General features: G+C 47.8%; 1 protein-coding gene across 2 annotated transcripts in view; it reads left to right on the top strand.

Annotated features, from left to right (window-relative positions):
* The window catches only part of TMEM132C (transmembrane protein 132C), a 175763-nt gene extending 149389 nt beyond the window's left edge, over window positions 1-26374 (top strand). For both annotated transcript variants that reach the window (XM_077187983.1, XM_077187984.1), the window contains 5 exons: window positions 5238-5381; window positions 14471-14676; window positions 15108-15381; window positions 16011-16202; window positions 23283-26374. In XM_077187983.1, coding sequence (XP_077044098.1) covers window positions 5238-5381; window positions 14471-14676; window positions 15108-15381; window positions 16011-16202; window positions 23283-24476 — 2010 coding nt within the window. In that variant the 3' untranslated portion in view covers window positions 24477-26374. The remainder of the gene's footprint in view (window positions 1-5237; window positions 5382-14470; window positions 14677-15107; window positions 15382-16010; window positions 16203-23282) is intronic.
* Window positions 26375-26631: the final 257 nt, after the last annotated feature.

The raw sequence follows: 26631 nt of genomic DNA, 5'->3' as shown, positions 1-26631 counted from the left end.
TTCTCCCCGTTTGGAGGCTGAGGATGCTGTTAAGGCAGCAGGCTGCTCCTTTTGGTGTCACTCTTGGACAGCATCTCCCCATTTCTCCTGCAGCTGGTGTCCCTCATGAAGTGACAGCCCTTGTATTAGAAAGTGATCAGTGAAGAGCAGCACTGAGATGTGGTGGGCCAATGGTACTGAATCAAGTGAAAGAGCAGCCCCAAATCCACCCAACAAAATCTGCCCTTCCCCACTGCTGCCAGGGGCTGGCTCTGCCCCAGGGGTCCCCAGCCATGCCACCCCCTGGTCTGTAGGAACCCCTGCTCTCCTGCAGGCTGTGCTGAGAATTTCCAGAGCAGAATTCCTTCCCTCCTGCACCCAGTGCCTGTGGAGGGGGGGGTCAGAGGGCCCAGCTGGCAGAAAGCACAATGTATAATTTACTGTTAATCGTGGGATTTGGGGATCAGCAGAGTCTGCTGCCTACCAGTGTTGTTCCCTTAATCAGCTGTAATCTCAGGAGCATTAATGACTGAACCCACAGCCACTGTGCTCACCCAGCAGCCCCACAGCTGCCTGCAGAGCAGTGCAGAGCAGTGCAGAGCAGTGCAGAGCAATGCAGAGCAGCTCTGTGCCTGCTCTGGGGCTGAGGCACAGCTCAGTGCCCCTCCTGGGCTGCCTGGGTGTTTGCAGCTTCACATCTCCCGCATCTCCATCTCCTCTGGCACACATCAGTGTTCCCAGGGATGGGAGCCTCAGTGGAAGCTCAGCCCAGCTCCTGGAGCTCTCCTGGGTGGGCTTTGTCCCCATGCAGCCCTGTCAGCAGCCAGCACTTGCTGCCCCTGTGCTGCTCTGTGACACAACTGCTGGGTTCATTTCAAGGGTAGCAGTGCCCAGCTGCCCTTTCCCACATGCTCCTCCAAGCAACTCTCCCTATCAAAGCATAACTGGCATTTTTGTGTCGGTCCTCCAGGTCTGTGCCACAGGTTTGTCACTGCTGAGGTGCTGTGGCTGTGAGAGGGACAGATCTGAATGCTGAGCCATAATTAACATCATCCTGGGAGACTCCACTCGCAGAATTTCCAGCCTGCACACTGGACCATTCTCATGACCTCAGGCTCCCATGGATTTCTCTTGATAACACCATCTAATCAGATTTAGAGTTTAATTAAACAGCTGTCACTTTGCTTCCTCATTCTGCCACAATTTAATGTTGAATTAGTTCCTGAATCAGTCATGGCTGAATGCTTGCCTTTTTACAACTGAGAGCTTGGATGAGCATCAGGTTTGCTCTTCAGCTAAGCCCAAGCAGCACTTTGTGTTCTTGCTCTTTGTGCAGAGCTCCCACTGCCCTCAGTGCAAGCTCCCTGACTGAAAAGGGGTGGAATAAAAAGTGAGATTGCTGCAGAGTCAGCCCTAGGGGTGCCTAGAACACATTTGCTCTGGGGAATTCTTCCCCCTTGCTAGGAAATAGGTGATGTTTGTGCAGAGCAGTCCTGCAGAGTTTGCTGTGAGCAGGGCAGTGGCTGCAGCTGGAGAAGGAAGGGCTGAGGCCAGTGGACTTCATCCAGATAAACCTGAACCAGGCCAGGCCAGAGCACAAGAGCAGCTTTGTGGTGCTCTGAGCTCCACAGCAGCTCGAGGAGGAGAGCTTGGAGACCTCCTGCACAGTGGTGGGTTTGCATTAAATTCTGTCAATACATTTTAAAGGAATTTCTTACACGCAAAATTCAATAATTTGCTTTCAGATATCTCCTTTGATACCTCCTTGAGCCTAACCACTAGAGTTTTCCTCTAATCATTAGAGGGAAATTTGTTCTTTAATTATACTATTTGTTAATTAAATGCGTTTAAATAGTAATTATTTCCTTCACATGTTGTGTCCATGGAAGGGATGCCCTGGTAACAGGAAAAACCTTCTAACACTTTGTAGATGTTCTTGAGGCAAGAGAGGCAGCCCAGCCTCTGCAGTGGCAGTCAGATGTTGTTGGGATTTGGGCATTGTGCTGCCAAGACAGTTGGAGGCTTCCAAAGCCAGGGCTCCAGTCTCCCTTGTTTCCACGAGGATTATCTGTGTAGCTCTGTTTCAGCTGTGCAGGTGCCAGTCCTGGCCTTTTTAGAGTTTGCAATTCACTTACAGGAACTTCTTTCTGACCTGGATATTGATGCTGACTTACAGTGCATCTTCCTTGTGTGTTTTTTCAATTTACTCTACTTCCCTCATCTTTGAATTTCTTGGGGAACAAGTCCAAACACTGCTATCAGATGCTTCCAATTTTTTTGTCACATAAAATAAATTTCATTTTAAAACTCTACTTGCTGCCTGTGCAGAAAGTAGATTAGTTCTTGGGGGATTTTAAAAATTAAAGAATGTGGAAATGGCCAAGATATTGTGATTTTGAAAAGTGCCTTCATTTTAAATGAATCTGTAGTCTCTCTGAAAGTTTCTTAGGAATGCTGTCTGTGTACTCCTGAATTAGCCTGCAATCAGGGCAGGATATTGCATTGAAAAATGAGACCCAGAAGCCCCCACCCTGCTGCTGCTGCTGGAGAACAATTATTGTCCTGGTAGTGCTTGACATGTCCTTGAAGATGGGATTTGTGCCTGTCAGAGGCTGTTCAGGGGCTGGGAGAATGCAGGGAAGCAAATCCGGGTGCTCACGGACAGACAGACAGACAGACAGAGTCTGCTTGACTCCTTTCATTTGCTCTGTTTCAGTTCAGCCTTTGGGGAGGTTGGGCTGTGGATGTTTCCTGTGCTGTGCAGAGTTTTCTGTCAGGTTTGTGGTGATTGTCCCTGGATTGCCTTTGGCTTTATTGCAGCAATATGAAGAACACAGAGCAGGCAGCAGTTGTGCCATGAGGCTGTTCCACATCCAGGGATGGAGGATACACAATTCTCTATTTTAGTTCTAAACAAAAAAGACAATAAAATCCAGGCTTTGTTCCTTGGTCTCTTTTTCTGGTTTGTTGTAACTATCACAGGGCACTTGGAGCCTGAGGAAGGGAAGTGGCAGAGCTGAAAATTGCTTTTAGTGTGGTGTGTAATATATTAATTGCTTACACATCAGTATTTCTTAATCTGTGTAATAGCCATGAGTTATGGCTGCTTTCAGGGGAGGTGGAGGCAAAAGGTTTCCATCTCTGCTCAGGGCTGTGGCTGGGTGGGCACCAGTCCCCTCCCAATGCTGGGCATCTCTCGTGCTGCAGTAGGAATCATTGAGGGTTCTTACCTTTCTAGAACAGCCAACATTCCTCTTTAGCATTTCCTTTTAAGTTTGATGGGATTTCTTAAGAGAGCTGCAGGAGAACCTGAGGAATAACAAGTTGCCAGATGAAAAGGAAATCTGACCTAAATTTCAGACTCACTAAGCTTGAATTGAAAACAGTATCAGCAGTGTCAGTGCCCCGTTTTGCTGTTGACATCAGTGGCTGCAGTCCTCATGACTTCAGTGCTGAGGAATTTGCTGAATATTTTATTCACTTTATATTGAAAGCTGAACAGTTGGAGAAAACTTTGAAGTTTTTCCTGCATGGGAATCTTGGGAATACATTGATGCTGACATAGTTCAGGAGTTCCAAGTGTTAGCCTGGCCGGTGGTGCATTGAAAGGCTTTTATATGGCACAGCCCCAGCTCAGACTTCAAATTTCCTTGTTATTTCCCCTGCAGTTAACAGCATCACTGACTCCTTCTGGATTCCTTACATTGCTTCATTGGCCATATCAGAGGAAATTAAATAATCTTGAAACAGTTCCAGACACAAAGTTCATGGAGAGGCCCCGTCTCCGCAATGGGCTTGGATTCATTTCTGCTTTGGAGGCTCTTTTATCCTTACCCGAAGGAAGCAGGCTGTCCCCTTTTGGTGCCACTCCTGGACAGCATCTCCCTCTTTCTCCTGCAGCTGGTATCACTCATGAAGTAAAAGCCCTTGTATTGGAAAGTGATAAATGAAGAGCAGGATTGAGAAGTGATTGCCGGTCAAGTCAGGATTGAGAAGTGATTGTCAGTCAAGTCTACCTTAGTAAAAACTCTGAAATCACATGTTGGAAGGTCAATATTGGGAATAACCCCTCATATCTGAAAAGCAGAAGATACCTGTGGGCTGTGCCTGACCTGAGTTTAGAGAAAGGTGCTGTTGAACAGAGTGCAGCACTGAGTGTTTATCCAGCAGATTAACCAGGGCTGGGATTTCACTGCCTTTTACCAGGCTGCACTTCTCTGGGGGTGAACTGAGACACCTCAGGCACCCAGAACTGATGTGAGCAGAGCTGCTGTGCTCTCTGGGCATGAGCTGAGATTTTCAGCCCCTTTTGCTGATTGATGTGAGCAGTGCTGGGGTTCCATTGCCTTTCACCAGGCTGCCCCTCTCTGGGGGTGAGCTGGGACACTTTGACCATGCAGAGCTGATGTGAGCAGTGCTGGGGTTCCATTGCCTTTCACCAGGCTGCCCCTCTCTGGGGATGAGCTGGGACCATGCAGAGCTGATGTGGGCAGTGCTGGGGTTCCATTCCTTTCACCAGGCTGCCCCTCTCTGGGGGTGAGCTGGGACACTTTGACCACCCAGAGCTGATGTGGGCTGTGCTGGGGTTCCATTCCTTTCACCAGGCTGCCCCTCTCTGGGGGTGAGCTGGGACACTTTGACCACCCAGAGCTGATGTGGGCTGTGCTGGGGTTCCATTCCTTTCACCAGGCTGCCCCTCTCTGGGGTTGAGCTGGGACACTTTGACCATGCAGAGCTGATGTGGGCAGTGCTGGGGTTCCATTGCCTTTCACCAGGCTGCCCCTCTCTGGGGATGAGCTGGGACCATGCAGAGCTGATGTGGGCTGTGCTGGGGTTCCATTGCCTTTCACCAGGCTGCCCCTCTCTGGGGATGAGCTGGGACAATGCAGAGCTGATGTGAGCTGTGCTGGGGTTCCATTCCTTTCACCAGGCTGCCCCTCTCTGGGGGTGAGCTGGGACACTTTGACCACCCAGAGCTGATGTGGGCAGTGCTGGGGTTCCATTCCTTTCACCAGGCTGCTCCTCTCTGGGGGTGAGCTGGGACAATGCAGAGCTGATGTGGGCAGTGCTGGGGTTCCATTCCTTTCACCAGGCTGCCCCTCTCTGGGGGTGAGCTGGGACACTTTGGCCATGCAGAGCTGATGTGGGCTGTGCTGGGGTTCCATTCCTTTCACCAGGCTGCCCCTCTCTGGGGGTGAGCTGGGACACTTTGACCACCCAGAGCTGATGTGGGCTGTGCTGTGCTTTGTTTGGTGCAGGACACAGAGATCCTGAACACGGCCATCCTGACGGGCAGGACGGTGGCAGTGCCCATCAAGGTGGTGTCCATCGAGGAGAACAGTGCTGTGACAGACATCTCCGAGTCTGTGGAGTGCAAATCCTCCGGGGAGGACGTCATCAAAGTAAGTTCCTGCCACCCAGTGACTCCTGGGCTTTCTCATTTCACAGGAAAAAGGAAAACAGCCTGGGAATAACCACAGCCTGGGCTGCTGCAGTTCTCCAGCCACTTGTTTGGGAAGAATTTGTTTTCCTGAAGGACCCTGTCCTTTGATTAGCACCTGGGGCCTTGCTGTGCTCTTCTCCTATTTCCTGCAGAAATAATTTACCTGCACTAAAAGGGTTCCTTCCAATGATGTGTGCACCATCAGAACACTTTGAGTGGCTTCAGGAGCCTCCCCTGCCTGGGGCACTCTGAAGCTGAAGTGGAACAAATGACTGGAGGTTAACACAGCATTTATTGGTACCAGCCAGGGACATTTTCAGGTGTAATTTCTCTCTCTTCAGGGCTGGTTGGAAATTGCTCAGATGGTGGGAGAAGGTGTCTCCTGTGTGTTTGGAGTATATGCAGAACCTCTGGAGGGATGTGGCTGTGGCACAAGTGCTCACTGCTGTAAAACATACAGCTGGCTGAAAAACACAGCTCAATTAAGTGCTTGGAACAAAAAGGTTTGCTCATCTCATCATAGAGGAAAAAAGGCTTTTTCATTTTTTTTTTCATCTAGAATGTTCTTGTTTCCACAAAATTTCTTTCTTTACGTAGGGAAGTGGTTTGGGGTTCAAGGCAAATTGACATCTTCAATTGGTTCAGATTTTAAAAAGCACTCAGAAAGCTTCAAATGAGCACAGAGGCCTTTCATCCTTAATTCATTTTGAAATTCTCCATCAAGCTTTTATGTTCAATTCTTTAGAAATATCTTCCTCTGTGAAAACCTGGTGTAGAGACCTTGTTGGGAGTAACCTTTCTGCTGCAAAATAAAATCCAGTCTTCATAAATTTTGTCTTTTGGGCAGAGCCCATGGTGCAAGGGCTGTGTGCATGAGTGTACAGCTCATGTAAAGCCTGTAGGTTACCTTAAAGCACAAACTCAGGAAAAGAAAAAGGAGTTATTGATGAGAGCTATTGAGAGCTATTCAATATTTCTCATATTATCATCTCAAGGTTCAGGCAGATATTTTTGTGTGCTTTGAATTGTGTGGAATTTCTGGTAATTTGGGTTCAGCCAAACCTGACAGTGAGACCAGAAGCTGAAGATGCTCAGTGCCTGTCTGCACTTGGCCTGTAATATTTAGTTAGCAAATAAATGTCCTTTGTATGGTTCATGTAAAGAGCTTATAGGTAATGCTCCTGCCCAGCAATTGGCCATCAGCTCAAAGCTTATTTATATTAATTTTTACTTCAGTTGGGCTGAATTACATTGTTCTCAGTAACAGAACCCTGTGGAAATTTGAGTTTAAGATCTCTCTGCAAATAGCAGGTAGGAGTTTCCCAGTGATCCTCATGGTCCTAGGGCAGTTCAGGGCACAGTTTGAATGTGCTGACTGCTACTCCTTTTACTTCTTTTATTGTCTCATAGTTCCCAGTCTTTATTTCCAAATTTACAGCTGATTTCATGAACTTTAAATGCCTTTGAGTGCTCTAGACCTTCACACAGTGGTCCAACCTTTTAAAAGTGAACACAAAATTTATTATGGCACTAAAAAGGAAGCAAAAGCCAAATTTTATTTTGCCAAGCTGGAATTTACCAATAGGATCCATCTGTCTGGATGCATTAATGGCAATTGCAGTTGCATGCAGGGGCTCCTTGCCATCTGCTGCAGCTCAGATGGGTTTTGCTGCTTTTGCTGCTGTTCTGTGCTCTTTGCTCAGGAGCAAGCCCTGCTCAGGCTCCTGCAGAACAGGTGTGGTGCTGCTGTGAGGAACACAACAATCCCCTACCCTGAAGGTTTGAGGTTTGTGTTCAGTAGCTGAGGAGCTGCCAGTGCAGTTCCCACTGACACTCCCAAAATAACCTGAAAGCCCTGGGACAGCAGCAGCTGCATCTCTGTGAGTGCAGAGGCAGCAGCTCCATCTCTGTGAGTGCAAGGCAGCTCCTCCATCTCTGTGAGTGCAGAGGCAGCAGCTCCATCTCTGTGAGTCCAAGGCAGCTCCTCCATCTCTGTGAGTGCAGAGGCAGCTCCTCCATCTCTGGGAGTCCAAGGCAGCTCCTCCATCTCTGGGAGTGCAAGGCCTCAGCTCCATCTCTGGGAGTGCAAGGCAGCTCCTCCATCTCTGGGAGTGCAAGGCAGCTCCTCCATCTCTGTCAGTCCAAGGCAGCTCCTCCATCTCTGGGAGTCCAAGGCAGCTCCTCCATCTCTGTGAGTCCAAGGCAGCTCCTCCATCTCTGGGAGTGCAAGGCAGCTCCTCCATCTCTGTGAGTGCAGAGGCAGCAGCTCCATCTCTGTGAGTCCAAGGCAGCAGCTCCATCTCTGGGAGTTCAAGGCCTCAGCTCCTCCATCTCTGGGAGTGCAAGGCAGCTCCTCCATCTCTGGGAGTGCAAGGCAGCTCCATCTCTGGGAGTGCAAGGCAGCTCCATCTCTGGGAGTCCAGAGGCAGCTCCTCCATCTCTGGGAGTCCAAGGCAGCTCCTCCATCTCTGTCAGTCCAAGGCAGCTCCTCCATCTCTGGGAGTCCAAGGCAGCTCCTCCATCTATGTGAGTCCAAGGCAGCTCCTCCATCTCTGGGAGTCCAAGGCAGCTCCTCCATCTATGTGAGTCCAAGGCAGCTCCTCCATCTCTGTCAGTCCAAGGCAGCAGCTCCATCTCTGTGTGTCCAAGGCAGCTCCTCCATCTCTGTGTGTCCAAGGCAGCTCCATCTCTGTCAGTCCAAGGCAGCAGCTCCATCTCTGTGTGTCCAAGGCAGCTCCCTGGCTCTCTGCTGGCTCCTTCATCCCTTCTGATGCTGTGTGAACACAGAGTCACTTGTGTCAAACTGAATACCTTAAAAGCAGGGGAGAAAGTCACAGCATGGAAATGCCATTGTTTGCTGCTCTGAACTCTGTGACTTTGAAGGTTTTTCTTCTGGCAAATGTGCTATGTTATATTCTGAACAGGATAACAAATGGAAACTCCACCTCCTTGCCCTCCTCCCTACTTGCCATAGTGCTGTCATTTCTGGGATCAATATATTCAGCAGAGCAGCAGAACTTGAGAGGAGCTTTACAGAAATGAAGCTTTACCACAGCCTTGTGTCAGATGCCAGCAGACAACCAGGGCAGCAGTGGCTGGAGCTCCCACAGGAGCTGTTCTGTCAGGAATGGCAGCACCAGCCTCTGTGGAAACTGCAACTCACAATGGGCATGGACTGGGATACATTCACAATGGAAGTTGTCAATACCTGGCCATCACATCACAGGCAGAAGTTTCAAGGGCAGCTGAAGAAACTTCTAAACTGTATCCTTGCAGACTTCCCTCCCCTGTGCCATCACCCAGCTCTCTGCCTGCCCTGGGGATGGAGAGCCAGTGCAGCCCAGGTGAAAAACCACAGCAACAGCACCTCAAGTTCCACAGGAAATGCTTCAGAGTCACCTCCAAAGCTCCAACACCAAGACTGGGAAAAGAAATGGGAGAAGCAGCACCAGTGTTGTGCCGGGTGTGATGGGAGCATGGTCAGTTTGCTCCAGACCTGATGAATGCAGTCAGAAGAGAGGATGGTTTGATTCTGCTTTGCTTTTCTGCCCCTGGTTGTAGTTTACTCACTGTGAATCTGTGCATTGTACATACACACTGAGTTAAGGAGTTACAAACACTGTGATGGAAATGCACAACCACTGCCCAAACTGTGAGATGGAATTAAAAGCGATTCCACCCTGGGATCTTGCCTTGCCAAGCAGGAAATCTGGGGCCATGCTGCAAATATGGGCTGCCACATCCCCAATGAGCAGGAGCCAAGCTCTCTGTTTGTCCCCATTTCCAGAAATTGCTTGCCTGGAGAGTGCACAGAGCACGGCAGATTTTGGGTTCTGTGATAATGCGAGCTGCAGAGAGCTCCTGTGGCTCAGCACAGCACAGCCCAGCCTCAGAAGCTGGTCATTTGGGAGCAAATAGATGCCCTCCAGTCCCAGCTGGCATTCTGTGCCCCTTTCACTCTCTCAGTTCTGTCGTGGTGAATGATATTCAGTTAGTTAAATGTACTGCTGCTGCTCTGCAAGGCTGCCTCTGAAATCTCTGTAATGAGATTAGATAATGTGCAGCCTTTGCCCTAAGAAAAGCTCTCTTGCTTTGGGGGCTTTCTGCTTAGTTTTGCTAATCTGGCTGCTGATACTGAAAGTGCAGCCCCTGCTCAGCAGAGAGAGCCCAGATTGCACCCAGAGCATGGCCCTGGTGTTACCCAGCTCTGCTCTGCAGGGCTGGGGCTCCCAGCTGTGCTGGGCTGGCATTGCTGGGAGCCTTGCCTGAGGACTGGATCCACTCTGGCATGGGTCTGTGTTACTGATCTGTGTTACTGATGGATCTGTGTTATCTGTCCTGAGGACTGGATCCACTCTGGATGGATCTGTGTTACTGATGGGTCTGTGTTACTGATCTGTGTTACTGATCTGTGTTACTGATGGACCTGTGTTACTGATGGATCTGTGTTATCTGTCCTGAGGACTGGATCCACTCTGGATGGATCTGTGTTACTGATGGGTCTGTGTTACTGATCTGTGTTACTGATCTGTGTTACTAATCTGATGGATCTGTGTTATCTGTCCTGAGGACCAGATTCACTCCATGATCCTCTGTGTTACTGATCTGTGTTACTGGTCTGTGTTACTGATGGACCTGTGTTGCCTGTCCTGAGGACTGGCTCCAGTCTGTGGTGTGGAGCTCTCAGCAGCACCCAGCCCCACCAGCACCCAGCCCTGGGTGCCTCTGAGAGCTGCAGGCTGCTCATTCTGAGGGGTGCAGCTGAAACCAGCTCATGCAGGCAGTGCTGCCCTGCTCCCTGTGCCACAGTGGGAATTGTTCCTCAGCTATCCCACCAAACAGAGTCATTTTTTTGGGGGATCACTGTGGAAAGGGCTCTTGGGGTTGTTCCTGCACGGATGTGAGCAAACCAAGCCTTTGCAGTGCTCAGGTTTGCCAGCCTGCAGGGCTGTGTTTGCCTCTGTGCTGCTGGAGCAGCTCTGGCTGCCCCTCCTGAGCCCCTGAGCAGCTCCTGGGATGGAGGTTTCCATTCTCAAGGCTGCTCTGACGTTGCCACAAAGCTGTAAATAATAGCATGGAAGAGCTCAGGTCTGATGCTTTAACTTTTAGCACACTTTAACAGTCTAATTTGAAAAAATGAGTGTTGAGGGCCTTGAGACAGCTTCAGTTTTCCACTAGGTTACTGATTATTCAGGATTATGCAGCCAGGCATTGAAATCCTTCTTAGGAAGCCTAATGTTCCTGTAGCAGAGGATTTCCTTTGTGTGAGACCATGGTGCTTAATTGGGATCAAGGCTGGACAGCCACACAGAGTGTCTCTTTCAAAACCTGGAGAATTTAATAGAGGATGATTCCCTTTCTACAGAGCACCTTGTTAAAAAGAAATCTTGGGAGAAATTCTATAGCAAGGACATGAATATCCAAAAGAGTGTGTGGAATTATCACAGCCTAATATTTCCTGTAAATGATGTGTTGGTCTGTGGTGAATCAGTGATTCTGGTGCTCCTTAGTGCAATGAGTGGCTGCTCCCAGAGCCTGACCTGATGAGCTCCAGGTGCCTTCCTGGTGTGCCAGAGTGATGGCACTGAGCTGAACACAGGGATGAAAAGTGCTGAACACCACTATTCTTTGCTGATTATCCTGTAATTTATTTTTCTTTTTCACTGAAATTGAGATTCCTTTAAGAGGCACTGGAAAAAGCTCTCTGCTCACAGAAGTGCTGTCATAAATATTTAAACATTTATGTAACCTTTGAATATGTTAGCAACATTTACATTGGTATAACAGAAATGGGTAAATGGGTTTACAGACAAAAATGCAAGATTCTGAACCTGATGAATACAAGCAGGACATCCACTGTAACCTCATCTCCCCATTTCTGCTCAGCCCTAAAACCACACAGATACCTGGAAAATGGACTGATGCCTCCCAGTTTATCAGTCTCCATAAACCTGACAGGATTGCTGCACTGAAAACTTCTCTTTCTGTCCTTCTGAACTGGGCTGGTATCTCCAGAGGGGAAAAGCACTGGGAGAATAAACCAGCTTGGACTGGAGCAGACTCACAGAGGCAACCACTCATTTATTTTTAGGTTTTACAGTTGCCATTCTTTCCACTCCTGTGTGCCACAGGCACAAACCAGTGCCCTGAGTTCTCCATCCCTTGAAAGGCAGCCTTAGCTTGTGTTTGACATTTGTCTTTCTAAAACTGCCTGTAAGTGAAGGGAGATTTCTCAGGAGTCTGTAGTGGGATTTAACCTGGCAAACCCAGTGTTCTCCAGAGGTGCCAGCAGCCCCTGTCTGGCTGTTTGTCCTTGTCACATCCTTTGTGGTGACCTCCAGCAGCTCCTGCTCCCTCCTTGCAGTCTGCAGTGCAGAGTCAGGGGGGATCAAAGCTTAATCAGAAATGGGGAAGTGCAGGGAGACCCAGGGGTTCTGCACTGGCCTGGTAACAGTTCCAGAAATGTCCTTTCCATTCACTGCAGCCCATCTGTGCTTGCCAGGGGTGAGGGACGTTCCCTCCCCAGATCAGAGTGCCACAGGTACCACCCAGGAGGGACTCTCTTCATTTCCAGGCAGCAGTTTTCTCTGGCAGCTCAATAAAATGTGATTTGTTGCAGAGAGAATCTGTCCAAGTCATCTGGAAAGGCAATGGCCTTTGTTACAAGGGGGCACAAAAATACAATGCCAGGAAAAAGACAAAGAGGAAGCCTCCAGGGAATTGTGCTTAGCCCTGGCTTTGCTGTCTGCTTCTTTATTTCAGTTTTAATCTGGAGAAAGAAGTTAGGAAAATAGAAAAAAGGGAAAAGTAGCTGAATGCAGCTTAATAATGAAAGAAACTGCTGAAATAGCATCAGAGAACTCTTTAAAATGCAAAACTTCTTGCTGATCTGCTAAGCAGGAAAGAAAAAACCCAATCACTTAAAGGTGGTGGCTGAGCAGGCTTTCCCTTCATCATTGCTCACTTCTTCTGATGGCAGAGATAAAAAGCACTTTCAGAGGGAGGATGTTTTCATAGTAAAAGCATAAATACTACAGGAGATGAGAGACACATCAGTGCTCACAGAGTCTCCAGCCACTGGTAGAAACTTTCTTGGCCTGGAGTGGGCAGGACCCAGAGCTCAGAGGTTGTCCCTGCACTGCTCCCTGTCCTTCCAGAATGCTGGCAAAAGCCTGGAGGAAAACAGAAAAGCACTTCTGGCTATCAAAAACTCTTCAACAAATGTATCTTTTTAATTAAAAAATAAATTGAGTTCTAATGTGACACATTTTAAAAAAAAATCTGCTTTCTATCCTTCCTCCATGGCTCCCTGTGCCATTGCCTTTGGCTGTCCTCACCAGCCCTGTGTTTCCATCCAGGAGAACAGAGCCAAGCAGTGTAGCCAAGCCTGCCCTGAATAACTGCAGATCCAAGTTGTCTGAGTTGTCTGGGATGTTATTTCCACCTTAGTGCTTTTAGATTGGATCAAAGAGACATTCTGAAACAGCCTGGTGTGAACTAAACCTGTTCCTGTATTGCCATTCAAGCTAATGGATGGCAAAATAGGCCATGGCATTCATGGTGCTGAAATGAAGGTGCTTCTGTCCCCTTCAGGGTTTTAAACTGGCCTCAGGTGGTCTGAGGGAGGAGCCTGAAGGGAGGGATGGCTCAGGTATTGCAGCAGTGGTAGTGCTTCAGTCAACAGAGCTCTTGGAGCATGACCCTCTGAGGCAGCCAGGCACAGAAATGTTTGTGTTGTCTTCTCTGAAGTTTCTCTTTGCAATCTCATCATCAAATATTTTACCAGAATATGAGCAGTGCCTAAACCCAGGAGAGGATACAAATGTGGTGTGTCAGAGTGGGAGCAGTTCAGCTCCTGCATCTGTGGCCACAGAGGACATCCATCTGCTGGGTTAGTGTGGGGACACCAGCGCTGCCAGCTGATAATCCTCATTTGAATAAAATGGGGTTGGGAATGGGTGGAAGGGAGCAGATGATAACATAAATACATGCTCAGGTGGGAGATGCATTTCCACCATTACCAGCGCTCATTAGGGGTGATGAAATAGAATTCTGACAGGATGGGAGCAAGAGCAGGAGCTGGGATCTGCTGGCTTTGCTGTTAATTTCTGCAGACATACCAGCTCATTTAGTAATGTAACAGCTCCCACTGCTCACCACTTAATGTATGATTAATGTGCCACTGGATTTCCCCAGACATTTATGACACCTTTAGGAATAGAAATGACAATGACTTTATCACATGGAGTCACTTCATACTATCTGCATCTCTCTTAATGATTTATATATCCAGGAGTGATTTTATCACTAGTACTCAGTAACATAATAAATGAGAAAACTCAATGGTCTGTAAATTACAACACTGATTAAAGAAGTGATTACTGATATAACTCTTACATGGCTATGATAATGCTTGCTTATATTCCAGGACAGCATTTACATATTAATGATAAATCTACTGTAGTGTTTAGAAATACTTTACAGCTTTAATCAAAATGTAAACATTTACAAACAGATAATGTTTATTGCAGAGGAAATGACTTCTGTTACTCTTCAGTGGGTGAAATCTACTGCAGAGCCAGTGCTGAAAGCAGCATCACCCCTGGTGGAGGTCGTGTTCAGGGCAGAGCTTTGACTGGCTGCTTGCCCCTGTGGAGCCCAGTCTGGCTTTGCTGGGTTCCTCTTGACCAAGCTGGGAAGAGCTTTGCTCATTAAGGATTCCCCAGCCCTGCCATCAGTTTGGAGCTCGCTGCACTGCAGAAAATCAGCTGCAGGCTTCATAAACAGCATGCAGCCCTTAGGCATCTCCAGCACGTTGTGTCCTGAGCCAGGGAGGGGTTTTGTGTTCAGCTGCTCCCACTGTACCAGGCCATCATGAACATGCATGAAGAGAGGGGAGCCTCTGCTGTTTGTTCGGGGTTGAGCCGCCCGGGTGACACTTGGAGCTCATTTTGCCACAGTGATCACCTTTTCTCCACCTTCTGCCACAGTGATCACCTTTTCTCCACCTTCTGCCACAGTGATGACCTTTTCTCCTCCCCCTCTCAGGTTTCTGACAGGTGTGACTACGTTTTTGTCAACGGCAAGGAGATGAAAGGCAAGGTGAACGCTCTGGTGAACTTCACCTACCAGTACCTGAGTGCCCCCCTGCAGATGACGGTGTGGGTGCCACGCCTGCCCCTCCAGATCGACATTTCCGACACTGAGCTCAGCCAGATCAAAGGCTGGCGAGTCCCTGTGGTTTCCAACAAAAGGTGCGTTGGAGTCGCTGCATTTTTGGGTGGTTTGTAAAAGGAATGCTCCCAAAATGCTGCCTCTTGCCCTGAGGAGCAGCAGTCCTGGTACAGCTTTGCACTGGGCATCTGCAGATACGATAAAGCTGGTAAAGCTGTGGGACTCCTGCTTCTGTGCATGTGTGTGTCTTGGGCAGCAAAACACAGTGGGGGACTCTGGTAAGGTGCCCTGGCAGAGGTGGTGTTGGGAGGTGGCAGCACGGGTGAAAAGGTGGCACAGGGCTGTTGTGTGGTCCTTCATCACGAGAGGTGGACATCCATAGTCCAGAAATCCAGAAATCCAGGCTGTGTTTGAGGGGCACTCTCCACTAGCACTCCAGTGTTAATTTTCAGTGATGTTTTGAGACCGTTTTGAGGCCGTTTCTCCATGCTGTGCTCTCTCCTGCCCCCAGGCCCACGCGGGACAGCGATGACGAGGACGAGGACGAGCGCAGGGGCAGGGGCTGCACCCTGCAGTACCAGCACGCCATGGTCAGGGTGCTCACCCAGTTTGTGGCCGAGGACTCGGGGCCCTGGGGACAGCTGAGCTACCTGCTGGGCTCAGACTGGCACTTTGACATCACTGACCTGGTCAGGGACTTCATGAAGCTGGAGGACCCGCACATTGCCAGGCTGCAGGAGGGCAGGATCCTGGTCGGCCGGGAAGTGGGGATGACCACCATGCAGGTACAGCCCTGGGCAGTGTGCCCCTCCTGCCATGCCCCAGCTCAGACATCTCTGGGGCTACTCGTGGGAATCCTGACCAAACCAGTGCACAAAGGGGGACAGAGCTGATGTGTGTGGGTGTGAGGAAGGTGGGGAGGACAGCATGTGCATGAGCTGCCTCTCTGTAGTTCCTGAAGAGAGCAGCAGGGACCTTAGTTTCAGCTAAGGGAAGGATGTTTCACTGACTTGATGTTCCATCAGAAACAAAAAAAGCTGGAGGAACAGAATTTCCAGGCCAAGAAATGAAGGACAAATCCTAGGCTGGTAACATCCCTTTGGAGCAGTTGGGAGGTTTAATGAGCTCATCCACATGGGAAGACAGAGTAACAGAAGAGAATTTTAAATCCACTCTCGTGGTGAAATAATGCAAATAACACAACTGGGACAGGACAGCTCCCAGTCTTGGATGGTTCTCAGCCATAACCTGTCCAGTCAGGTTTTCTGACCCAGCTAATGAAATCAGACTGCCTTTCCTGTGCTCTTCATTTCTGTGCTAAAGCTTTGGAGACAAGAAGGGACGATGACCTTAAGAAAGGTTTTATCAATTGATCAGCTTTTTCCTAAATTGATTCTTCTGTGTTTCTCCAAAGGTTTTGTCTCCTCTGTCTGACTCCATCCTGGCAGAGAAGACAGTGACTGTGCTGGATGACAAAGTGACCATCACAGACCTTGGGGTGCAGCTGGTGTCTGGGCTTTCTCTCTTCCTGCAGCCCAGTGCAGCCACCAGCAGGGCCATTGTGGCCACGGCCGTTGCCCAGGAGCTGCTCCACACTCCCAAGCAGGTAAAGTGCCCTCTGAATTCACTGGGTTTGCCCTCTGGGATGGGGCAGGACTTCATCAGTGTAAAGTGCAGATGAGAATTCATGGCCAGTGTAGAATTTTGATTTCAGGTGTAATCCATGTCCATGTTAATGGCTTTTCCCTACAGATCTCTGGCACTGCCTTGCCTTTTCTTCCCTTCAATAGGGACTTCAGTCTGCAGTAAAGTTCTAAGTGCACTGAAGTTTATGCTGTTTACAGTTTCAATACTTTCTGTACCTAATGAACCTGTGTTGTTTTCACTGCACAGGCAGTCTTTGGACAGTGATCCTGCTCTGCTTGATTTCCCATTCTGGAGAGCACAGAGCTCTGTGTGTCACAATTTAATATCTTCAAGAGCTGGAAAAGGCAGAAGATGGCCACATCCATTTCTTTTCCCTCCTGGAACCATGACACACTGCCAGGCTCATCTCTCCTTTTGTTTTTCATGTGGATTTTGGGGAATTCATCATCCAGTTCATGTGCTGATCTTATTTAAGCCAGCAAATTCCCATCTCTCTAAAGGGGGTCTCAAACAGCTTGTCTCAGGTCACAACCTCTGTGGAAAAGAAGACTGGAGAACACCACCAGATCAAGGCCAACAGTCACTTTGGCCCAGAATAAACCCAAGGGCCAGCACTGGAACGTGCTTCTTTGGTCAGTTGATTTGAGGGCTGGGACTGGGGACCATGCAATTAAATCTGTCCACAGCTACTCCATTTTTCCTCTCACATAGATAGGGAGAGATCTCAAGTCAAGTTTTATGGCCCATTTTCATGATTATTGCTACCTAATTTTCTGGAACATAAAAATAATCAAGTTTGTTTTATAACTTAGTGACAGGGAAATGTCCAAACTAGAAGGACACAGTGCCCATCTGTTCCATTTGTTGCATCCTGTAAACATAAGAATCTTATGTAATTAACCCATTTATACCCTTCTTCAGGGCTTAGAAACCACATCTGGCATACTGTCTTCAGACAAAGACTGTGAAAACAAAAACTGGAGCCCTCCTGACCCAGTCCTGTCCTGTGGGACAGAGCAGCACCAGTCCTGCAGCAGCCCTGGAAGAATTGAGGCTCTGATTGCAGAGAGAAGGGCCTGTGGATCTGGAGAGGCTGCCCAGTGCCACTGTCAGCCTCTCAGGTTTATGGATGGTCTGTCCTGAGTGTGCAGAGACATTTGTCAGCATCAGGTTAAGGAGATGGTGCCAGGGGTGCCCCCTGTGCCACCTCCTGTGTCTATGGTGTGGCAATGCGGTGTGACATGTCACTGCATGTCACTGCAGCTGGCACGTTAGGAAGTCATACAGAACAGTCAAAACATGTGAACATTGTTTGGGTTTAAATCATTTCTCCCAGCATCCGAGTTCTGAAGTAATTTTGGTGAAATGTGTGGTTTAAGCTGCTGCTGCTCTGCAGGACTGTCTCAGGTTGCTGAGGGTGGCTCATTTCTGATGCACAAGTCAGGCCCTGGTCCTGATCTCCATCACCAAAAGCAAGACAGGAATAGATTTCACACTGGGAAATAAGTGGAAGGAAATGCTGTAGGAGTGACCTATAGAGTCACAGACATCTTTTCCTTTCATTGCAGCTTGAATGAAGGATGTAACATTTAAGTCACTTTGCCTTAGAAAAATGAATGCAAATGTGGGAATGTTTGTGGCTAAATTTTGCAAGAAGTGACTCATGATTTGGAGTGCATCAGCTGAGATCCTGACTGAGCTGGAATTCTGAAGGCAAATGCTGAGTGTTTTCTGAAAATCAAGCCCTTTTGAAAGAGGGTTTTTTCCAAGGAGACAGCCCAGGACTAAGCCTATACTTGAACATTATGAGGACTTCATTATTTAAGTGTGTCTTTTCCTCTCAAGCAAATTTATAAAAAGGCCCAAATAACTCATGCAACCTTACTGATGCACTGGAAAACAAAATGCAGAACTTTTGCTGTGGCTTTCTTTCAGTGACCATAAGGAGTGGATTACCTCAGTTCTAATGACCACACCTTGTCTGCACACACAGCACAAAGCAGCCAAAGCACAAGTCCTGAAAAGCTGGCAGTTTCTCCATAAATACAAAGCACTCTAAAGAGGATAAGCCAATTTTTTTTCACCTTGGATGCTTTAAGTTAGATACCTTTATCTATAGCTGAGCAACTAATTACCTGCTGTGACAAGGTGACCTTGAGGGATGCTGAGCCCATGTATTATTTTTTAATCAATGGGGAGCTCATTGGCACTGAAAAGTGGATCAGTGATTTAGATGCCTAAAAATAGACACAGGTTGACCAACTTCTGAATATCAAAGATGAAGTGTCTTCTGGAAATTCGGAAACTCTAGCTGTGAGTAATCTATTTCTGGAGGCCATCTGCTCAGGTAGGAAGGCTGCTCCATTTGGCTTGCTGATGGTTGTTAAATCAGCATTGTCATCCTAAAGGCTTCTCCAAAATGTAAACAAAAGGAAACCTACAGTGTTTAAATGTTTTCTGATCTAAGTGAGCTTCAAGGACTCTCAAAGCTCATCTGGCTCTGCAGGGGAACTCACAGCCATACCCAGCTTTTCTGTCACTGCAGGGTACTGCATGGGGGCTGATGAACTGAAATGGGTCAGTGAAGAAAGAAGAAAAAGGCCTTTAATAAACAGTTCTGTGCATTGAAGTGTCTCTCAATGCTGCTGGGGAGCTGCAGACACTTTCCCAGGGATAAAGAGCAGTGTTGGTGCTTTCTCAGAGCCAAGGTCTGGTGTTCCCCAAATTGTATTTATATCTTATAACAGATATTAGCAGTATTATTGTGGTGTGGACTCATTGCCCCATCCTGGCAGTGGAAGTTACACCCAAATTGTGTTTATATCTTATAACAGATATTAGCAGTATTGTGGTGTGGGTTCATTGCCCCATCCTGGCAGTGGAAGTTACACCCAAATTGTGTTTATATCTACTTTAAGCTGACAGAGCAATGGAGTGGCTCACAGAATGACAGAGGAATTCAGCAGCATGGGAAAGGGAGAAGGGATGCATTGTTGGATAAGAATCTGAATTCTTCCCTTCGAGCAAATTCCCACTGGAAAGGAATGTCACATGAGCAGATTGGACAAAAAGGAGAGAGAGGAACCCACAGTGGGAGCAGGCATGGTTTGAATTAAGATCTGAGTCTTGGCTGCTTTCATTTCCACATCATTACGATCAAGCCCAATTTTTACTACACAAGACACAGGCTTAAAAATAAATGCACATGTAATACTTTGATATTTCATGTGATAAAATTGCCAGAGAAATCCATTCCAGCACTGAAGTCCCCAGACAGAGCAATCAGAGCTGGTCTAGCAGAAGCTGCTGAGAACAATATTCCTTTGCCTTTATTGAGGGAGGGATGTATTTGTTTTCTGCAGAGCCAACCATTTCTTCCCTCTGATGTCCTGCCTCACTCCAGGACCCTTGCAGCTGACCCCAGCAATTGAGGGCTTATTCACAAATACTTTTTATTTGTGCTGTAGTGAATGGAGACCATTAAAAGGCCACTTTATTCTGAGCATGGAATAAAATCAAATATCCTGATCTGTGTTTCTAATCAGCAGAATTCTCTAAAATGCAACCAGTTTATCCAAGAAGATTTATCAAATGGTATCTTTGCACTGATAAGCCACAGTGTAATTCAAGGCCAGGAATGGTGGTGGAACTGCCACAGATCAAGAGCTGAAAATACACCTGTGATGGGGGAAGAGAGCAGCAGAGGCACAAGGGAAAGGTTGGACAAAAGATGTCTTGATGAAGTGTTTTATGTGCTTAAGGAAAGCCTGGTGGTAATCAACAGTGGCTGTGGGAAGCAGTTTCATCATCTCTGGGCTGGATTTTGCTGTCATTAGCATGGCCTGATGAGCATCTCTGACCCCACAGCACAGTCAGCCCTGAGATCCTCCTGCTCTGGGGGGAGCACTGGCACTGGTGTGTCCCTGTGGTCACTCTGTGTGTGTCAGAGAGGAAGAGTGAGGGAAATAAAGGCTGGAAAGCAAGAGAATCCCTCCCACCCTTTGTTTGTGCTTGGTAATTAAAGAGCACAAGCATTTGTCACCTCAGTGTTGAGGGCAGGAGACGAGGGGCAGCAGCTTGGCAGGTGAGAAGGCTCCAATCCATCTTCATCTTCTGAGAGTAACTGGAGGACCTTGTCAGAGATTTGGAGGGGATTTATTGATGTGGTACACAGGATTTGCAGAAACAGCTCCTTGAAGGACATGGCACTAAATCATTTCCTTTTTCTCTCTTCTTTTCTTTTTAGCTTCTCAGAATTTATAATCATTTGGGAAATTCACTTCCTTGCCCTGCCTTTGGCTTTCCTTTAATGATGTGAATGAGAGGAAATGATCTCTTGCCAAATGGAATATTTGGTCTGATACAACATATTTTGGCAGGATTTTTAACTCTCTCCTCTTTCTCTCATTTGTTTTCTTTCCCTTTTAATTAATGTTGTCCATAGCATGGGCATGACAATGTTGTTTTGTGAAAAGAATTGGTTCCTCCTATAAAGAAACGTTCTCCTGGAAATAAAAAATGTCAATGCTGGTGGAAAATAATGGCTAAGCCAGTGCACGCCTCTGTTACCTACAGTAAATCACAAAGTGTGCCTGCAAATTTCAGCTGACTGCCATCCCATTTTTCTCTGTCTCTGCTTCATAAAACCAGGAATGCAGATTTGTAGAGCAGTGGCATAAAGAATAAAAGTTGCTTTGAAGTTGGTGGCAACTTTGTCCGAATGCACGGAGGGTTCAGCGAGGTGAGTCCCGTGGTGGGGCTGTGGAGCTGGGCCTGTTCCCAGCTGGGCAGGGGCACAGGTGCCCTCATTCCCAGCCCCACCTGAGCAAAATCCTGCAGGAATTTATTTTCTCAGCCTGCTCTCCAGAGGAGGGCACACAGGCAGGCAGTGGTGATGTGCTGGAAGTGATGCTGCTGTTTTCCCTGGCACGGGCTGCTGCAAAGTCCGTGTGCCTTCCCCATGGCACATGAGGCTGACCTTTGTTTTGGGGAGAGGGGAGGCAGCAGGATGCTGAACTGCCTGAGGAGGTGAATCCCTTTCTCTCTGCACATATCCATTAAAAAACCCCTTTGCTTTCCTCTGGCCGGGGTTGCTCTGCTATAGATTTCTGTGATGGAAATTCGAGCTGTGCCCTGCAGCTTTGTGTTTGTTCAGTCATTTCAGGGTTGTTTCTCTAATGAAGGATCAGATGTTTTAATTTCCTTATGCAGTTCACCCTTCCCAGCTTCTGAGCTACCCTGGCTCCGTTTCAGCACTTTGAAGTAAATTTGAATCACCAAGAACTTTGCCTTCTTTCCTGTTGTGCCACAACTTATTTTTCTTCTTTCAGTCCCTCAAGTACTTGCTGATAGTGCTTTGGAAATCAAATATTCAGTATGGCCCAGCCTTCTGCCCAGCTAAATGCCCCTTGCTGTTCTCATTGAAAAGCTCTAAATTCAACTGGAAGGGTAGCAATTCTCTTTGTTTATAACCATAGCATAACAAATTGCAGCCAATTGAAAAGCATATTAAGTTGTAGATTTGTATTATGAGTGGACATTAACAGGGTGGCAATGTTTTTCCCCAGTGCTGGTTTTCCAGCCCAGTTGTTCTGATGTACCCAAGTGTGAAGTTATTAGAGCCATTTGTGGTTGAAGTGTGGGAAGGAGAGAACTTCACTTCTGTGGGAAGTTGCACTCTGGCAATCTGCCTGGCCGTCTGCTGGCTACGCAGGCAAGGCACAGAACAAATGAAAAATTAAAGAAATGCCCTGCAAAGAAAGCTATTGAGATGGGAAGTAAATATCTGTGTCATCTGGATGGGATTTCACAGGGCAGAGAGCTGACCTCTGGCTTTGTGTTTGCTTCTAATGATGACTTCTGACAGTGCTACCTGCAGAGCACAAAGACAGACCAATTAAATCCAGGCCATTTGTATTTTTATTGCAGACATCATGCCAGAATCCCCGTCCTCCTCTTCTTGACACAGAAATTTGGTGGACTTTTTAATTATCTCAAGGATAAAGTGTGTTTTGCTTGAAACAAACCTTTCTCCAGCAAAATGGCAATTGTTCTGTGAGGTTTTTTCTCTCAGATGAATCCTGTGCTCCAGCCATTTCCAAGATCCTGCAGTAGCTCCGTACTCCTGCTAAGATCCTTATGCCTTAATTTGACAGCTCCTCATGGCACCTGTGCATGTGTTACATGAGGGAAATAAGTGTTCTGTCAAGTGCCTCTGGTAATTTCTGTGATTTGCCTCTTTTGGCTTTTGTACCACAGGAATGACTTTCCTTACAGAGCTTGTAAAATTGTACCTTGCTAATGGGCACTTGGGTAATAAAGACATCTCATATCAATTATTTTCTACGTCCTTGTGCAAAACATTTGCAGGGAGAGTAACAGTGGAACCTTTGGTGACGAATGTGGCCAGTTTTGTGCCCCATCAGTCGAGGCTTGGTTTGTTTTCAAACAGTGCAGAGTCCCATTTCCTCCAGCTGGGAGATGGATGGGCTGCAGCAGACTGGGCTGATTTGTGCTGGTGTTCACAGGGGTCCCAGGACGAGGGAAGAGATGAGAATCTTGACTCCATGTTTCAGGAGGCTGATTAATTATTTTATGATATATATTATATTATATTAAAAGAAAATGATATGTTAAAAGTGTACTAAAAGAATAGAAGGATTTCCTCAGAAGGCTAGCAAAGAAAGGAATGAATGATAATAAAATCTTGTGACTGACCAGAGTCCCACCACAGCTGGACCTGTGATTGGTCATCAAGTAGAAACAACTCACATGGACCAATCAAAGATGCACCTTTTGCATTCCACAGCAGCAGATAATTATTGTTTGCATTTCGTTTCTGAGGCCTCTCAGCTTCTCAGGAGAAAAAGTCCCGTCAAAAGGATTTTTTCATAAAATATGTCTGTGACAGAGGCCTGTGTTTAACCATGTCCCCGTCCCTCAGGAGGCTGTGTGTGACCATGTCCCTGTCCTTGCAGGAAGCTGTGTGTAACCATGTCCCTGTAGGAAGCTGTGTTTGACCATGTCCCTGTCCTTGCAGGAAGCCGTGGTGAGCACCTGGATCCAGTTCAGTGACAGCTCTGTCACCCCTCTGGACATCTACGACCCCAAGGATTTCTGGCTGTCGGCGGTGTCTCTGGACGAGGCCGTGGTCTCGGTGCACCAGAGCCCTGCCCTGAGGTGGCCCGTGGTGGCGGCAGAGGGCGAGGGCCAGGGCGCGCTGGTCAAGGTGGACATGATGATCTCCGAGGCGTGCCAGAAGTCCAAGAGGAAGAGCGTGCTGGCCGTGGGCAGCGGCAGCATCAGGGTGAAGTTCGGGCAGAACGACGCGGACGCGGAGGCGGGCGGCGACTACGACGCCGACGAGATCGAGAACCGCGCCAGCGACCGGCGCCACAAGGGCCCGGAGCCGGGGCACGACGGGCGCTACCACGGCGGCTCCTCGGCCGACAGGGACCCCGAGGGGCCCCTCAGGAAGGCCAGCACCACGGCCAAGTCCGTGCTCAAAAACAAAGTCATCAAAAACAACCGCCTGGACGGCGGCAAGCTGTCGGACGACAGCCAGCTGCAGAACATCCCCATTGACTTCACCAACTTCCCCGCCCAGGTGGACCTGCCCAAAGGAGGTGCTGGCATGGAGGACAACGACCTGGTGCAGACACCCCGGGGGCTCAGCGACCTGGAGATCGGCATGTACGCCCTGCTGGGCGTCTTCTGCCTGGCCATCCTGGTGTTCCTCATCAACTGTGCAACATTTGCACTCAAGTACCGCCACAAGCAGGTGCTGGTGGAAGGACAGAGCACCATGACGCACTCCCACGACTGGGTGTGGCTGGGCAACGAGGCCGAGCTGCTGGAGAACGCGGCGGACGCGTCGCCCCAGCAGGACGAGCACACCACCATCATCGACCGGGGCTCGGGCGCCGAGGAGAGCAACCAGCTGCTGAACGGCAGCGCCCAGAAGAACACTCAGAGCCAGCTGCACAGGGCTGCAGACCCGGGGGGGAGGCTGGGCAAGGAGCACAAGGTGGAGCCTTTGCACTCGCCCACGTCCAAGAGGAAGCGGGTGAAGTTCACCACGTTCACCACCATCCCGCCCGACGACGGCTGCCCCACCGTCAACTCCATCCTCGGCAGCAATGACGATGACATTAAGTGGGTGTGCCAGGACATGGACCTGGGCGACTCCAAAGAGATCAGAAACTACGTGGGGAAGTTCAAAGACAAAGCGTAGCTCCCTGCTGGGGTGTTTTTTTTTGGGTTTGACCACACCTTGATGCCTTCAGTTCTACAGTATATATTGGGATGAAGGGGAGGGGAAGGGATCGCCAGGAGGAGAAACAATGAGGCAGTTTTTATAATCAGGGAAAGAAATTTGCCAAACTGTCCGTGGTTTGTTTTTGTTTTTCGCTTCGTTTTGTTGGGGTTTTGTTGTTTGTTTTTTTTTTTTTCCCGCAGTGGTTATTCTGCTACTCATGGATTTAGGAAGTGGAATACAAAAGGAAAGGAACAAGGAAATGGTATGACCAATTTGAGGAACTCGGCAAGATGAGGTTGTGAAAATTCATTTTATGGGTCATACAAATAATAACGATAGTAATATTTCACAGTACCAAAAATATCTGTAAAAAGAAATGAGAGAATATAAGAGCATGAAAAGAATAAGCAAGAGGCAAACAATAACTTGTTCTGGTTGCAATAAAACATCACAGTTATGGACATGTGACCCACAAGGAGAATTTTTATATTGGTACTCAAGCCATTTCTTTTCATTCCTTCATTTGAAATGAAGATGTGTCTTTGGCATTACATGTGAAGGAGGAAGAAATTACCTGGTATTTGCATTTTTACTTTTCCATTTGTCTTGTAAATTGAAACAGAATCATTTTCCCTCTTGTATTTTTTCTTTTAAATATCTTGAAAACAGGAAAATTTAAAATTCAATAAGTTCACAGTGGGACAAGAACATTCTGTTTCTAAGGTAGCTGTAAGCAGTCTCCTGTCATTTAAAGAATTCAGGGGATAAGTATTGACTAATAATTTCCACGTGGTGTCTCTTCTGAAAGCCTGAGCCTCCATTTCACCCTGGCTAGAAAGATGTTCTGTTTGGAAGAATTTTCATTTTCCTTTCAGGCTGGGGTTGTTTGTTTAGTTGCTCGTTTTAAATTTCCACAACCAAAGTTCCTGTGTTTCACCAAGGGAAGGAGGTGCTGTTTTCTGGTAGCTTTTAGAAGTACCAAGCAAAGGGAGTGCCCCTCTGGTGCATTGTAAATGTTCCTGGAACTGAGACCACCACAGGCCAAATATGCACAGCCTGGAGTTGGGTTGGTTTGGGGTTTGTTTTTTTTGCCAGGTTCATGAATTCATAATTTTGTGCTGCAATTTTCTGTTTATTCTGGTGTCCCCAGCTCTCATCAAGCTCTGAAAGCAAGAAGAGCAATGGACAGAAGGATCCTGATTGCCCCAAACATTTATTCCCTTGTTCTGGGAGAGCTGGCCTCTGGGCACACTCTTGGGAGGGAGGGAGGGAAATGCTGCTGAAGCAAGAACAAGAAATATCTGGAGCTCTTTTATAGATTTATTTTTTTTTTTGCCATTGGACCAGCAAAGACTGAAAAGTTTCGACCAGATTGTAAATCTGAATTTTGAACAAACAAATACCAAGGCAGTAATAAATCAGAAGCAAATACAAAATAGAGATTTAATAAATACAAAATAGAGATTTAATTTGTGGCGTGAACTGGCAGAACTGTGCTGGCTCAGTGCCAGTTCACATTCATGGAGGGCACAGATCAGAATCCATTCAAAGAGGAACCCGGTGTCCTCCCAAGCCTCTCCTCACTGGAAGGAGGAGGCAGAGCCAGCCTTTGGAAGCAGTATTATGTTAGCCAGAAGCACTTGCATCGTCCTGTCTTCGCCATCAATTTCCTTGGTTTGGGTTTTTTAATTACTAAACTCTGTAGTTTGGTTTTTTTTTTCACTTGGACAAAGTCAATCCTGCCACCCAATAACATAGATGGACGTTTTAACAAGGTATGCCTAGTATGCATTGTAGACTGAAAGAATGTAATATTTATTTATACATGTTATATGGATTGTAATTAAAATGCTTTACACGGCTTGACAAATTAACCTCTCTTTGCTCAGGGGGTGCTCCTCTGTCATTTCTGTGCAGTGCTGCATCCCCTGCCCTGGATTTCTGCCCCTTTCTGGAGGGAGGACAGAGACATGTGGGAGCCTTTCCCTGCTCTGAGCCTTCCTCTCTGAGCCGGGTGATGATGATGGATGGCAGGAGCAGCTCAGCCAGGCACAGGGCAGGGCAGTGCCACAATCCATCTTCCTCAGTGCCTGCCTCCACCAGCACCAGCAGCTCCAGGACTCTGCTGCTG

Source organism: Agelaius phoeniceus, chromosome 18 (genome assembly GCF_051311805.1).
Source record: "Agelaius phoeniceus isolate bAgePho1 chromosome 18, bAgePho1.hap1, whole genome shotgun sequence".
NCBI lineage: Eukaryota > Metazoa > Chordata > Aves > Passeriformes > Icteridae > Agelaius > Agelaius phoeniceus.
The sequence above is the reverse complement of the archived record's forward strand: the minus strand, read 5'-3'. Positions and strand labels throughout refer to the sequence as shown.